This window comes from Sporobolomyces koalae, assembly GCF_050403365.1.
Source record: "Sporobolomyces koalae JCM15063 DNA, S_koalae_JCM15063T_v1_ctg38, whole genome shotgun sequence".
In the NCBI taxonomy this organism is placed as follows: Eukaryota; Fungi; Basidiomycota; class Microbotryomycetes; order Sporidiobolales; family Sporidiobolaceae; genus Sporobolomyces; species Sporobolomyces koalae.
In genome coordinates, this window is record NW_027481733.1 from 35,777 (window position 1) to 47,991 (window position 12,215).

The 12,215-nt window shown below is 55.1% G+C and overlaps 6 protein-coding genes across 6 annotated transcripts; 4 read left to right on the plus strand and 2 right to left on the minus strand.

Moving 5' to 3' along the window:
* Window positions 1–139: 139 nt before the first annotated feature.
* JCM15063_000623 (uncharacterized protein) lies at window positions 140–3,526 on the plus strand (the record flags this gene model as incomplete). The annotated part of the gene is made up of 8 exons (XM_076680446.1): window positions 140–344; window positions 439–752; window positions 817–1,017; window positions 1,086–1,496; window positions 1,564–1,991; window positions 2,059–2,256; window positions 2,330–2,752; window positions 2,824–3,526. 8 exons carry the CDS (start codon window positions 140–142, stop codon window positions 3,524–3,526), a joined length of 2,883 nt encoding a protein of 960 aa, XP_076532405.1.
* A 382-nt stretch (window positions 3,527–3,908) lies between these two features.
* Window positions 3,909–7,109, minus strand: JCM15063_000624 (Zn(II)2Cys6 transcription factor; the record flags this gene model as incomplete). Its single annotated transcript, XM_076680447.1, has 7 exons — window positions 3,909–4,618; window positions 4,689–4,780; window positions 4,854–5,059; window positions 5,127–6,252; window positions 6,332–6,547; window positions 6,604–6,711; window positions 6,781–7,109. The coding sequence occupies 7 exons, from the start codon at window positions 7,107–7,109 to the stop codon at window positions 3,909–3,911; spliced, it is 2,787 nt and encodes a 928-aa protein (XP_076532406.1).
* A 166-nt stretch (window positions 7,110–7,275) lies between these two features.
* Window positions 7,276–7,634, plus strand: JCM15063_000625 (uncharacterized protein; the record flags this gene model as incomplete). Its single annotated transcript, XM_076680448.1, has 3 exons — window positions 7,276–7,363; window positions 7,424–7,496; window positions 7,559–7,634. The coding sequence occupies 3 exons, from the start codon at window positions 7,276–7,278 to the stop codon at window positions 7,632–7,634; spliced, it is 237 nt and encodes a 78-aa protein (XP_076532407.1).
* Window positions 7,635–7,700: 66 nt separating this feature from the next.
* On the plus strand, window positions 7,701–8,337 carry JCM15063_000626 (uncharacterized protein; the record flags this gene model as incomplete). Its single annotated transcript, XM_076680449.1, has 4 exons — window positions 7,701–7,773; window positions 7,848–7,865; window positions 7,941–8,182; window positions 8,260–8,337. 4 exons carry the CDS (start codon window positions 7,701–7,703, stop codon window positions 8,335–8,337), a joined length of 411 nt encoding a protein of 136 aa, XP_076532408.1.
* A 332-nt stretch (window positions 8,338–8,669) lies between these two features.
* On the minus strand, window positions 8,670–10,336 carry CHM7 (phosphatidic acid-binding protein CHM7; the record flags this gene model as incomplete). The annotated part of the gene is made up of 5 exons (XM_076680450.1): window positions 8,670–9,020; window positions 9,100–9,411; window positions 9,495–9,686; window positions 9,771–9,980; window positions 10,055–10,336. The coding sequence occupies 5 exons, from the start codon at window positions 10,334–10,336 to the stop codon at window positions 8,670–8,672; spliced, it is 1,347 nt and encodes a 448-aa protein (XP_076532409.1).
* A 253-nt stretch (window positions 10,337–10,589) lies between these two features.
* Window positions 10,590–12,171, plus strand: CST9 (SUMO ligase CST9; the record flags this gene model as incomplete). The annotated part of the gene is made up of 3 exons (XM_076680451.1): window positions 10,590–11,020; window positions 11,085–11,615; window positions 11,694–12,171. 3 exons carry the CDS (start codon window positions 10,590–10,592, stop codon window positions 12,169–12,171), a joined length of 1,440 nt encoding a protein of 479 aa, XP_076532410.1.
* Window positions 12,172–12,215: the final 44 nt, after the last annotated feature.

Sequence of the window (12,215 nt, forward strand, 5' to 3'; positions counted from 1 at the left end):
AGAGACCCTTCTGTCGACTCCCAAGGTCATTGTACACAGCCTCAGATATTCTGAGCTCTCGACCGTCGTCCCCGGACGTCTCTACGTACGACTTGTGCGAACCTTTCTTTTCTCTTCTCCACCTTGATCCCCGACCGTCATGTCGAATTCTCCGCCGCCGCCGATCACGTTCATCAGCTCGCAAGATTTCGTCTTCCCCGAAGACGGCGTCGAACCCGCCGAGTCGGCTTCGGAAGAGGCCGGCCCTAGCAGGATGGGTGCAGCTCCCGCAAACCCCGCCCTCAAGGGTAGGATGACGGGCTCGGCCAACAGTCGTATGAACGCAAAGCCAGATCAATCGACCGGTACGTCGATTTATGCGTAGTCGCGGGACGCCTGCTGAGCCGGCAACCTCCTGTTTCTTTTTTCGTTGATCTGACTAATTCTCCGAAGTCGCAGTCCAACCTGATTTTGTCGTTCCCGGTCCTGAGAAGAACCCCATTCGTCAGAGTTTGCAACTACCACGAGCGAAGCCTCTCGATTTCTCGACGATCCGGACTGAGACGCCTCGCACGCCAAACCCGCCGCCTCGTCCTCACGGCAAGCCCCGGAAATGGGAACTCGAGGAAGCACCCGTCTACCACCCTACCGTGGCTGAGTTTGCGGATCCGATGGAATACATCGAGAAGATTGCGCCTCAAGCGAAGCAGTTCGGAATCTGCAAGATCGTCCCTCCCGAAGGCTGGAGGCCTCCATTTGCAATCGACTCCGAGGTAAGCCACGGTTTGCGTGCGAGCGCTTTGTCACCTCAAGCTAACTTGCTCGGGATGTGACCAGACATTCCGCTTCAAGACTCGCGTACAACAACTCAATTCGATGGAAGCCTCGGCTCGAGCATCCCTCAACTTCCTAGAGCAACTGTACCTCTTTCACAGACAGCATGGTAGCGCCGGAATGGTCATCCCTTCAATTGCGGGCAAGGCCGTGGATCTCTGGAAGCTCAAGCGCGAAGTCGGCTCTCTCGGAGGATATTTTGCCGTTCGTTTGCGCCGAGATTGTTCTTCTCCGCAGCAAATGTGCTTATCGAGTTCAAACTCCTCTTGCAGGTGACCGAGAAACGACAATGGACATCAGTTGGCAAGGCAATGGGCTACAACGTCGCGCAGAACACGGGCATTTGCTCGCAGCTAAAAACGGCATACTTCCGGATTGTCGTTCCATTCGAGGAGTACGTCAAGAAGGTCAAGCTCAACGGAGGCCCTGCGCCTCCGGATCCTGTCAAGGTCGCTCAGCAAGATCCAGCGGGTACACCCTTGATGAAGGATTTTAGCGACAATCTCGCTGCGCATGGCACTGCATCGCCGAAGGCTTCTGGACAGACAACACCTGGCCCTGAAACCCGGAAGCCCGAAGTCAACACGGCTGTCGAAATTTCGGAGCGTGTCCGCACGGCTTCCGACCGCCTGAACGAAGTTGTCGAGGTCAAGCCAACAATTCCGGAGAGTCATCCCGAAGACGTACGCTGCCGCTCCAGAGTGATAGCATTCTGCCTTTGCGCTGATCATGGGCTTTTTCCCTTCGTAGGCATGCGAAATTTGCGGATCCGAGAGCGACCCCGATCACATCGTTCTCTGCGATGACTGCGACAAGGGCTTCCACCTGAGCTGCCTGTCGCCGCCGCTACGACAAGTCCCGAATACTCAGTTTTTCTGTGACCGTTGTCTTATGCTCAATGGCGCCGACTACGGCTTCGATGAAGGAGACACGCACAGCTTGCACAGTTTCCGTCGACGAGCAGACGCGTTCAAGCGACACTGGCTTGAGAAGAACCCGCTCCCTACCGAGAAAGGCAAGGAGCGCGAAGCTTCTGGCAATCCGGAAGACGACGTTTGGGCCGAGCAGATCGCGATCGAAGACCACTTTGAGCGGGAATTTTGGCGCCTCGTCGAATCTCCGTTCGAAACCGTCGAGATCGAGTACGGCGCTGATGTGAACTCTTCGAAGGATGGGGCGTGAGTCTGTTCTGCCTATCTGTCACATCACCTTGCGCGATCTCATCTTTTCTTGCGCTCGCAATAGTGGTTTCCCCAATCTTGAAGTCCACCCTCTCGATCCTTATTCGCGCGATGGCTGGAATCTCAACAACCTACCGATCCTCAGCGGCTCTCTTCTACGCTACATCAAGTCTGACATCTCGGGAATGACCATTCCTTGGATCTATGTCGGCATGGTCTTCTCGACTTTTGCTTGGCACAAGGAGGATCACTACACCTACTCGTGAGCTGCGCAACCCCCTTATACGAACGATTCGTGGCATCCCCAGTTAAGCTTACTGGTAATCGTCTCTCAGGATCAACTACCATCATCTCGGCGATACCAAGACGTGGTACGGTATCCCAGGAGAGGACGATGAAAAGCTTGAAGCCGCGATGAAGCGAGCTGCTCCCGAACTCTTCGATCAGCAACCCGATTTACTCTTTCAACTCGTCACGCTCATGAGCCCTGGTCACCTCAAGGAGAACGGATGCCGAGTTTATGCGGTCGATCAGCGTCCCAACGAATTCATCATCACCTTCCCTCGCGCTTACCACTCTGGTTTCAACCACGGATTCAACTTCAATGAAGCGGTCAACTTTGCGTTGCCCGACTGGATTCCGAATGGACTCAACTGCATCGAGCGTTACCGCGAGATCAAGAAGAACCCAGTTTTCTCTCACGACGAGCTCCTCATGACTATTGCTATGCACGACAAGGCACCTCGGACGTCAAAGTGGTCAGTTTGCGTTTTCCTTGAGGGCGAGTTTGCGAGTCCATATTGCTCACGCGTATGAACACTCTTCACAGGCTCTTGCCCAACATCCGCAGTATGATCGAGCGAGAGATCGAAGAACGAGAGGCGGTTCGAGCTCTTGATCCTGCCCCGGAAGAAAAACACGAGCCTGAAGACCGCGAGGAGGAGGAGTACCAGTGCGAATATTGCAAGACGCTGTGCTACTTGTCGCAAGTGGTCTCGGAGGACGGCGCCCATATCGCATGCCCCGAACATGCATCTTCGCTCCCCACAGGACCGAGGATCCTTCGTACCCGCTACACCGACGCCGAGTTGATGCAGCTTGCCAATCGGGTGCGGTCTCGGGCTGAAAAGGCTGGACGGTACCCAGACCCTTCGAGCGGTCTCATGGAAGGTCTCGATCAACCTCGTACTTCGTCGCGAAAGCGCAAGCCCTCGGCAGCGCTGCTCGAAGCCGCTGGCGAGCCCGCACACGCTCCTGCCGCCAGTCGGGCCAGGATCGTAAAGTCGGAGGAGGAACGCCCAGAACCTGCCGTTGAAGAGTCGCAAGACGACATTCAACTGGATGACCAAGGCGACATCTCGGTGAATGCGGGAGGAGCCGACTCGACATTCGCCAATTCCACCAACGGGTTGATGCCGTCTCAGTACGCCGCGTACTCGTATCCGAACGAGCAGCAACCCGTCAACAATCACGCAGGGGATCTCTCGACTGGATTTTCTCCGCCGCGCGCTCGAACAGAGCTTTACCAGTAATGAAAACCGACTCGACCCCTCACAATCTTCTCCCTCGATATCTCCTAATCTCTGTCTCGTTCGTCTCGGTCGCTCAAGACTTGTCCCCCAACCCTGTCGTCTTTCTATCCACTGTATACTTGCTCCTCTTTTCTGGGAAACCCGAAGTAATGATCTCCGATTTGGGCTATTGTAGTTTCTCCTCTCTTCTCCTCGCATCTGCATATTCTTCTTTGAATGTTTGCCCTTTCTTTTTGCCATCGAGATATGCCGTAACATTCGAAAACATCGCGTTCCTTCCGAGATGCGTGCGAAAGAAACGCGAGGAAAGCAAGCAACCAAGTACGTGAAGTATTTTAGCATACGATAACAAAAAAGAAAACTCCCGACTTGGTCCGTTTATTCACAACGTCCACCCAAGATCGTTCCCGTTTGTACCAAACACGGAGTTCGACGCCGCGTTCGTGGTCGTGTTTGTACTTGAAGTTCCGAGTGACCCAAACCCACTACTGGTCAACCACCCTCCCGAATTGCCCCAGTACCCTAAATCATCGAACCCTAATCCGAACCCTGGGACACTCGTCATCGAGTTCAAATCGAACGAGAAATCGGTTGGAAGATCCGCTCCAGGTACAGGTTGCAGGGAAGGAGTCAACGAAAGAGTCGCACTTGGGAGGGTGGGTGAAGTAGTAGAGATCGTAGTAGTGGATCGAATCGAAGGTTCGAGTGAAGTCGTTGATGCGTTCGATCGATTGATCGCGTGGTTGTTGTCGACAGGTGGTAGGGTGGCAGTTTGTGGTGTGACCTTTGAATTAGACTTGTTGTTGCCTTCTACAACACGACTCGCGTCGTTAGTTCCCTTCGAGTTGGCAGTGTCGGTCAAAGATTCAGGTTCGTTTGAATGAGCATTCGACGTGGCAGCAGCAGCAGCTGTGGTGTTAGGGTTCGCGGTCGCACTCGATTGAGACAATTGATCCTCTTTCGCACTACGCAAGAGTTGAATGACGCCTGCTCGAACTTTGACTGGATCGGCATCGAGGATCCCTCTCGACAGATTGTAGTACAGCAATTGAAGACCGGCGATCGCGTCACACCATCTTGCAGCGATAGGATCTGGGAGGAAAAAATCCTCGCGTCAGTTCTTGCTTGTTGCGACGAAATGCGTCAATGTTGAACAACTCACAGACGTTGCGGAGCGAGTTGAGGAACGCGCAATCTTGTTGGAAGTACGCCGTAGCTTTCTCCGCACTGTGACATTCTTGTGGCCAATATTTGCTTCAAAGAAGGGAAAAATGCTGTCAGCCAGATCCACGCCGAGACAAGGAGAGGATTCGGCCATCGGACGTACAGATGACAGTGAACTGTTCCTGCTGCGAGTGCAGCGTATCCAGCGAACGGATGGGCGAGGACGATCCCATGAGAAGCGAGATGGGTGCACACGTCGGAAATGATTCCAGCAGAATGTACTGCGACATCGAACGAGCCTTGCCACCATCCTGCTGGAGACGTCGCGTCGCCGTACAAAGGTTCACCATCGACCGGCCCGTTCGCAGCCTAGCAACGCATCGTCATGATCCAGTAAGTTTGAGTTCTGAAGGTACGAAAGGAAAGAAGAATTCACCTTGAAGTCAGCAGGAGGTAGGAATGGCAAGTAGTCGCGATGTAGGACATGGGACGCAGTGGCAAACATGAGGTGCAGCATGCCAAACAACCTCGCGTCCATGCTACTCGTCATACAATGTGCGATCAGGGTCTGGTCCGAGTACCGCAGCTCTTGCGGTAGGCGATCGCCAAACTCGTTCAATTGTCCCGCGAGTGCGAAGAATGTCGAGTCGGCTTGCCATGGAGGTCTGCGGTCGACGTTCCGACCTCCTGCACCAATGTACGAAGCGACCGAACGCCAAATGTCGGCGATCCGCAAGGTGTACCCGTACAGGTCAGCTTCGGGCTCGACCTGGTTCACCGTGGTCGTTCTCGACCTTGGGGGTCGATCTCGAGGAGCAGCTGCGTCGTCTTCATCGTCTTCGTCTTTCCGGGATTGCGCATGTCGAACCGACACACTCCAGGCGGGAGGGTCTGGATCGAACCTTGCACCCATGCCTTTTTTGCCGTTTGCGAAATCGGCATCGCTCCCGGGCATGCGCAAACTCGCAATCTTGGGTACTTTGAGTCCACAGGGTCGTTCGTTCCCATCCGAGATGGTACGGTCGAGTAGGAAGCAAGACCAGAACGTCCTGCGACGCGTTTCCGCTTGGAGCGGGTCGACCGGTCCACTCGAGCGTTTCCTCGCGACGACGAGCGCACCACTGGTCGAAGTCGTTGGGTCTGATGGCGTTGAAGGGTTTGACGTGCGACTTTGAGACGAGTCTCGTGATCCTGCGAGTGAAGACGGAGTCGAGCGTGCTCGTCCCCGAGGATCTTCGCCGAGCGAGGCGGTCGAGTAGTCTACTTCGTCGTCGAATCCGAGTCGCAGGATTTGGGCCATGCGGATCGCTTGCCCTAGTTTGAGCCATCCCGAATGATCGCGACCGGCGGTGAGTTCGTACAGTGACAGGAGCAGGTAGCATTGACAGCGCGTGAGAGACACTTCCGAGTCTGGTAGCGGGTTGCTGTGGGCTGTGCTCGAGTGGGTCGGGAACAAGGGTTTCGCATCGGGCAGTGACAAGAGTTGTGCGGCTAGTACAGCGTAGTACTCTGCTGCTGCGGTGGGGGAAGAAGGATGCAGGTTGCGCAGCGATTGACAGAACCTGCAAAACGAAGAAAGAGGCGAGATGTCAGCCGAACGCGTCGAGGGAGATTCAAGGTTTCGAGGGGAATTTGATGTACCGCGCTGCGAGAGCGAGGATCGAGCACACGAGCTCCCTCGATGCGGTTCCGTTGCGAACCGACAGGAAGAGAGACTGGCGGTGGAGGAATGGGAACATGTCGTGGTAGTGAGCGAGGAAGGAATCGATTGCAATGATGGTCAGGTGGGCGTCCGGCATGATGGCCTCAGTCGGAGTCTGGACGGGCTCTGAATTGACCCATCCGGGCGCGCCGACACTGTCGAGAGAGCGAGGTTAGTCGAGGTGTACTTGCATGGGAATCGAAGGGCTCACGCTGGTGGTCCATGCTCGGCGGGATGCCCGTCGTACACGCAGTCGAGTTTCTTGAGAACGCAGAACGCGCACGCAGGCCACTCTCCCGAGCAACGCACTTTGCGCTTCCTGCGAAGGATGATGGGTCAGCTGCCTGGTGAGATGTGTAGGTGTGAGAGGTTCGGCGGTGGGGCTCACCTGCACGTGATGCACGCGATACTTGCTCTCGCGCCGACCTTGATCTTCTTCTTCTCCCTAGGCGCGTCGGGAGTGCTCCGGACTGCAGAGTGGTTCGAGGTGGAAGCCTTGCGCTTGCCCGTGTCGAGGTTCAGGTGCAGGTTCGCGTGCAAGGTTGGTTCCGGGTGTTTGTCGCGCTTCGAGGCCGGCGGCGGCGGCGGCGGGGGCGGCGGACTCGGTGCGGCGCCTACATGGAGCTGAACGGGAGGAGAGTCGATCGGAGCCCCTTCGGGAGTTGGTCCGGACAACACGCGCGGTGGACTGTTCGAGCTGGATCCGATCGACGCCATACTCTCGGGAGCGCACACGGCGGTGACCTGCGCGCGTGTCCGGCTCGTGAGAATCAGGCAAGCACGTGGGGGTGAGGCGTGACCTTCGAGGCGCGCCGCGGGGAATGATATATCACAAAATCCACCTGTTTCATCATCTTGCGCACTCACACTCGTCGATGCCACGATGCCAACCCTGATCGAGACGGTCAAGGCGGCTCAGAACCTCGACAAGGTCCTCTTCCCGCCGCTGTGCTTCTCGGTCGTCCTACCTGGTCCGTCGACTTGATTCTCTCTTTCTTCCTCTTGGGGCTCCATCTCATGATCCGATTCAGGCGTGTTCCGCTCGGGGCATCCGAATCGGCACAACTTTGCATACCTCGACTCGCTCGGGCTGAGAAGCATCATGTACGCCCCCTAAAGTCTCGCCGGTGCAGTCAACTCTAATCTGACCTCCCCTACCCGCGCAGGTACCTCTCTCCCGACGACTACAGGCACGTTTTCCACTCGATCCTCGTCGACATTTGTCTGTTCCGTCTGACCTAGAACGTTGACAGACCCGACACCCACAGTTGGGCGCTTGACCGCGGACTCGAAATCTTTCACATTCGCATGGACGTTAGCAAAGACCCAACGGTCGAAGTCGATGAGAATCAAGTCGCCGAAGCCCTCGAGCACATTCTCGGTCAGTCACTCTCGAGAATTTCGGGTTCCCCCGAAAGTCGCGCGACAAGCTGATCCCCCGTGCAATCTGTGCAGACTCTCGCAACTTGCCAAGTGCGATACAGTAGCCATCTCCAGGTTCCTATCCCTTGACAAGGACGCTGACTCTCTCTCACACGCTCGCTGTAGTCCTGATTCACGACAACAAAGGACGTATCTTGCCGTCCCTCATCTCGGCAATCCTGCGACTCTTGACCGATTGGACCCTCGAGAGTGCTCTGCTCGAGTACCGCATGTTCCTTCCCCCAGCTGACGACTGGGTTACAACGACTCCTTCGACTACTCCCGGAACGATCGAACCCCATCGCGAGTTGGTCGAGTCGAAACTGCTCAAACCCAAGAAGGAGAAAGAGAGGATCGCCGACATTCAGGTCAGCACGCGATTTCGGGAACCCGGAGGGGTCTTTCTCGACTTGTGACTGAGTCGTGAAATCGTTGGAGGGGACAGTTGATCGACAGGTTCCCGATTGAACGATTGCGTTACGATCCTCGATACGCGCCCTCTTGGCTCAAGCAATCACGATGAGCTCTGTCTTCGTTCTTACGATCATCGACCGTCCTTCACTCCCGATGATCACGATTTTCAACGAGAGCACCTCTCGAGGCAGAACACCTACGCCCTCCTCGATCTGAAGCTGCTCTCCGCATCTCAAGTAGTCGTCAATCGACAACGACACGAGACACACCCCGCTACTGGCCTCGCATGGTCGGATTCAACTCCAAGCTCAGTCAAGATAGATTACAAAGCAAGGGGGGAAGGAGGCCCAGACAGAGTGGCGAAAGAAAGGCGATAGTAGCTACATGATAGAATGACGCGGGAAAAAACAAAACCCAGAGACAATCGCAAAGATGAGGCATTCAGGCCGCAACCTTGTCCCCTCTCTCCTGCTTCTGCTCGAGTTTGTCCTTGTCGGAAATCTCTCCGGTAGGTACCCGTGCTTCCAACAAGTTGCGCTCACGTTCAACTTCGACCTCTTGTGCACGTGTCGAATCTTGGTCGATCTGCAACTGCTTCAACTCGTCCTCGATCTCGAGTTCGATCCCTTCTTCGAGAGGCGTGACACTATCGACCGCTTCCTTGATCTCGGTTGCAGCAACGAGAGTTTCGTCTAGTGCCGCCGTCGTCGCTTCAATGTTTGACAGTTGTAAAGTAGGCAACTGAAGGATTTGTCGCAATGTCGAAGATCCCAATGACAATGCTTCAAGAGTCTGTTTTGCATTTTTTGGAATTGTCTCTTTTTGTCAGTTCTTCGGTTTGCCACTTTATACAGAGTCAGGGATGGTTCACCTCTTCATCACCTTTCGCTCGTTCGATCCCAATCATGACTTGTTCAAGTTTGTCTCGACTCGCAACTCGATCTTGCAACACTCGTTCAAGTCGTTTCTGAGCACCGAGGTGACTCTTGACCATCGTCGTTTGTTTCTTCGCCAAGTACTCGATCGCACGTGCGCGTTCGTTGGCGATTCGTTGTTCGAGGGAAGTGATGTAACTCGAGAGGGTCGAGAGAGTCGATACGAGGTTCAAAATGGATTTGTCCGATTCCGTGATCTTGATCACCGAGTTCGAACTCGTTGTCCGTGGTGCTGCAAATTTGATGACCTGTATAGGTTTCAAACAGTATTGAGCAAAAGAACAAAGGGTTTTGTTGTGCTCAAAAAGGTGGGAAAAGAAAAGTGCCTCACGTCTCCTTCGATTGCGCAATGTCCTTCTCCTGCGAGGTGCGCAACGATGACTTTGCAATCGAGTCGAGAGAGGGTCACTCCTGTGAGAGCTTTCGTTCCAAACTTGTCCCGGAACGAGTTGATCGTGTACAGGCGCGAGATTGAATCGACATGTAGTTCGGCAAACAGAGGGGTCAGGTTACTAGCAGCTTTCTGTATTTTGTGTGAGAGATCCGATCTGTGAGTGAAACAGCTGTCGAGAGGCAACCAGTCGAGAGAAAAGGGAAAAAAACAAACTTGAACGAGGTCCGGGATGACCCATTTTCCTTTCCTGTTGCTCCACTCGGTTTCATCCGCCTGTTCACCGAGATCGGTAGATCCGACCAGTTTCGACACGCTCCACCAGAATGGACGGGACAGAAGCGAGAGGACTGAGAACCCTTGCGGAGTTGGAGACGCGAGATAGGTTTCGAGCGCAACGAGGTCTGAAGATGCTGCCAATTCGCCCTGGTTTCCAAGAGCGCGAAAGAGGTCAACAGACGAACCTGGGGTAAACTCGACGACAAAGAATGGGGACGAACGACGACGACTCCGAGACTCGAAGGTCTGCCAACCTTGTCCCAGCGCAAGTTTTCCCTCAAATCTTCGTCGACATTGAGCACGAGCTTGTCCTCACCGGCGATGCCTGTCGCAGTAAGGTCCGAGAGGGTCTTGCGCCACCACGAGAGTGCGGACGAGTATCCGGTCGGGTTTGCCGTCTTGCGCGCGGGCAGCGACGAGTAGTAGAACTGGATTCGCGCGGTCGAGTATTCTGGGATCGCTTGCAGTGCTGCCTTGAACGGATCCAGTGTCGCGTTCTTCATCGGGTCCAGCTGAACAAGGCTCGAAAGAAGCGAGCGGAGGTTGCTTGATCTCTCTTGTCTCCCTACTCTCGCACAACTCGATCTGCCCGGCTCTTTTCGGCGCGTTGGGCCTAACAGACATCTTGCACGTACTAGCCGGCTCTGAGCGAGGCTATACCGATCGCAGGACCCGAGCGCGTCGTCGTTCAACATCGCTGCAGATACTCGACCATTCGCTCGGGTGACCGACAGCATGCGCTCGTATCGGGACTACATGGCATGTTCGGCATGTCGTCGAGACTACCTCGTACCCGCGGACCCTGCTCTTTCGACAAGTGCTCCTCCCGCTTCGGTCACTACTGCTCCGGTCCCGTTCTACCTCACGAGCTGTCACCACACGATCTGCCATGTCTGTATCTTTGCGACGCATCGAGCTCCATCCCAGCTCGGCGAGATTCGTTCCCCATGTCCGGCTTGCCACGCGATCACTCCGCTCGCGCTGCTCGTGCTCGATGACCCTTCGAACGACCTCGCGCCCTTCTTTGCAGATTCATCCGACTTGATCGAGACCGCGAGGATGGCAGGCCAGTTTCAATTGGAGACTCTGATGGATCAGATCTCGTACTTCAAGCCAAAGTGTCGTCAACAGAAGCAGACCATCTCACGCTTGCTCAGCGAAGTCAAAAAGTTCAAAGCGTGCAAAGCGTGAGACGCTGAGCTTGTATCGAGATACACGGCTGTCAGCACTAACCAGCTATCTGTCTGTCAGCGAGAATGAGCAGCTTCGAGCGGCGAACGCAGCTCTCATTCAAGAGCGACACAGCTCGACGTCTCAGCGGCAACAGCCCGAATCTGCGACAACATCTCTTCCAGCGTTACACCGACCTCCTGACCAGTCTCGCGAACCGACAACCTCTCACAAGAGAAGAGCGTCTGAATCTGGGATTCAAGCGGAATTGCAACCGGACCCGAACCCCTCCCGAGCTCGATCTCGATATTCTTCCTCGTCGTCGAGCTCTCAAAGGCTTTGCGAAGCATCTTACGAACAACTGAAACCGAAACGAGTGAGCCTGACGCCCGCGTCGAGATCGCATCATCGTCTCGAGCATTGGACGCCTGCGCAGTCGCTCGCGATCGAAGACCCAGGTCTGCCTGTGATCGAAGGTATGAGAGCTTCCGAAGTCGTTCGCGTCGAGGATCGAGCCGGATCAAGATATCTCGAATCGAGGCAAGGTCCAATCGTACCTTTGTCGCCTCAAGGGTCGATGAACGGAAGAGAATCTATCCGTCAACACCTCTCGTGTGTTGTTTCCCGCTACTCGTGCCCTCGTATGCTTTGACACGTTGACAAGCACTCCTTGGGATCCTGCTGTCTCAGTTCATATGCGTTCACTCCCTCAGCGTCTAGAGCTTCGAGCCGGCACGGCGCAAACGAATCTACGCCTCGCACGGCTCGAGTTTCTGGCTCGAATCAACTCGTCGAAGATGGTCGACCAACATCATTGCATCCTCTTGATCGCCGGACCGATTACTACTCTGACGGTGCTGTAGCAGACAGGTTGGCCATGCCCCCTCCACCTCTCCCCGCTCCTCCTCTTTCCTGGTCGGGATTCAATCAGCGACAGTCAGTCTCTCGAGAACGACATCCTTTCGTACCCAACTCGGAATCTGCGCGGTCTCACGCACCTCCCCATCGCGATCCCTCGTTCGACCTGTTCGAGCACGATCAAACTCGACAGGCACGAGGAGCTTCTATTCGCAGTTCGAATTCGGACATCGACAGAGACTCGTCGTATCCGGCAGTCCAGATCAGATCAGCTGCTCGAACTCAATTCAGACCTCATTCGGCGATTTGAGCCCGACATCAACCCCAAATTCGGATGGTTCGAGAAATACGCGA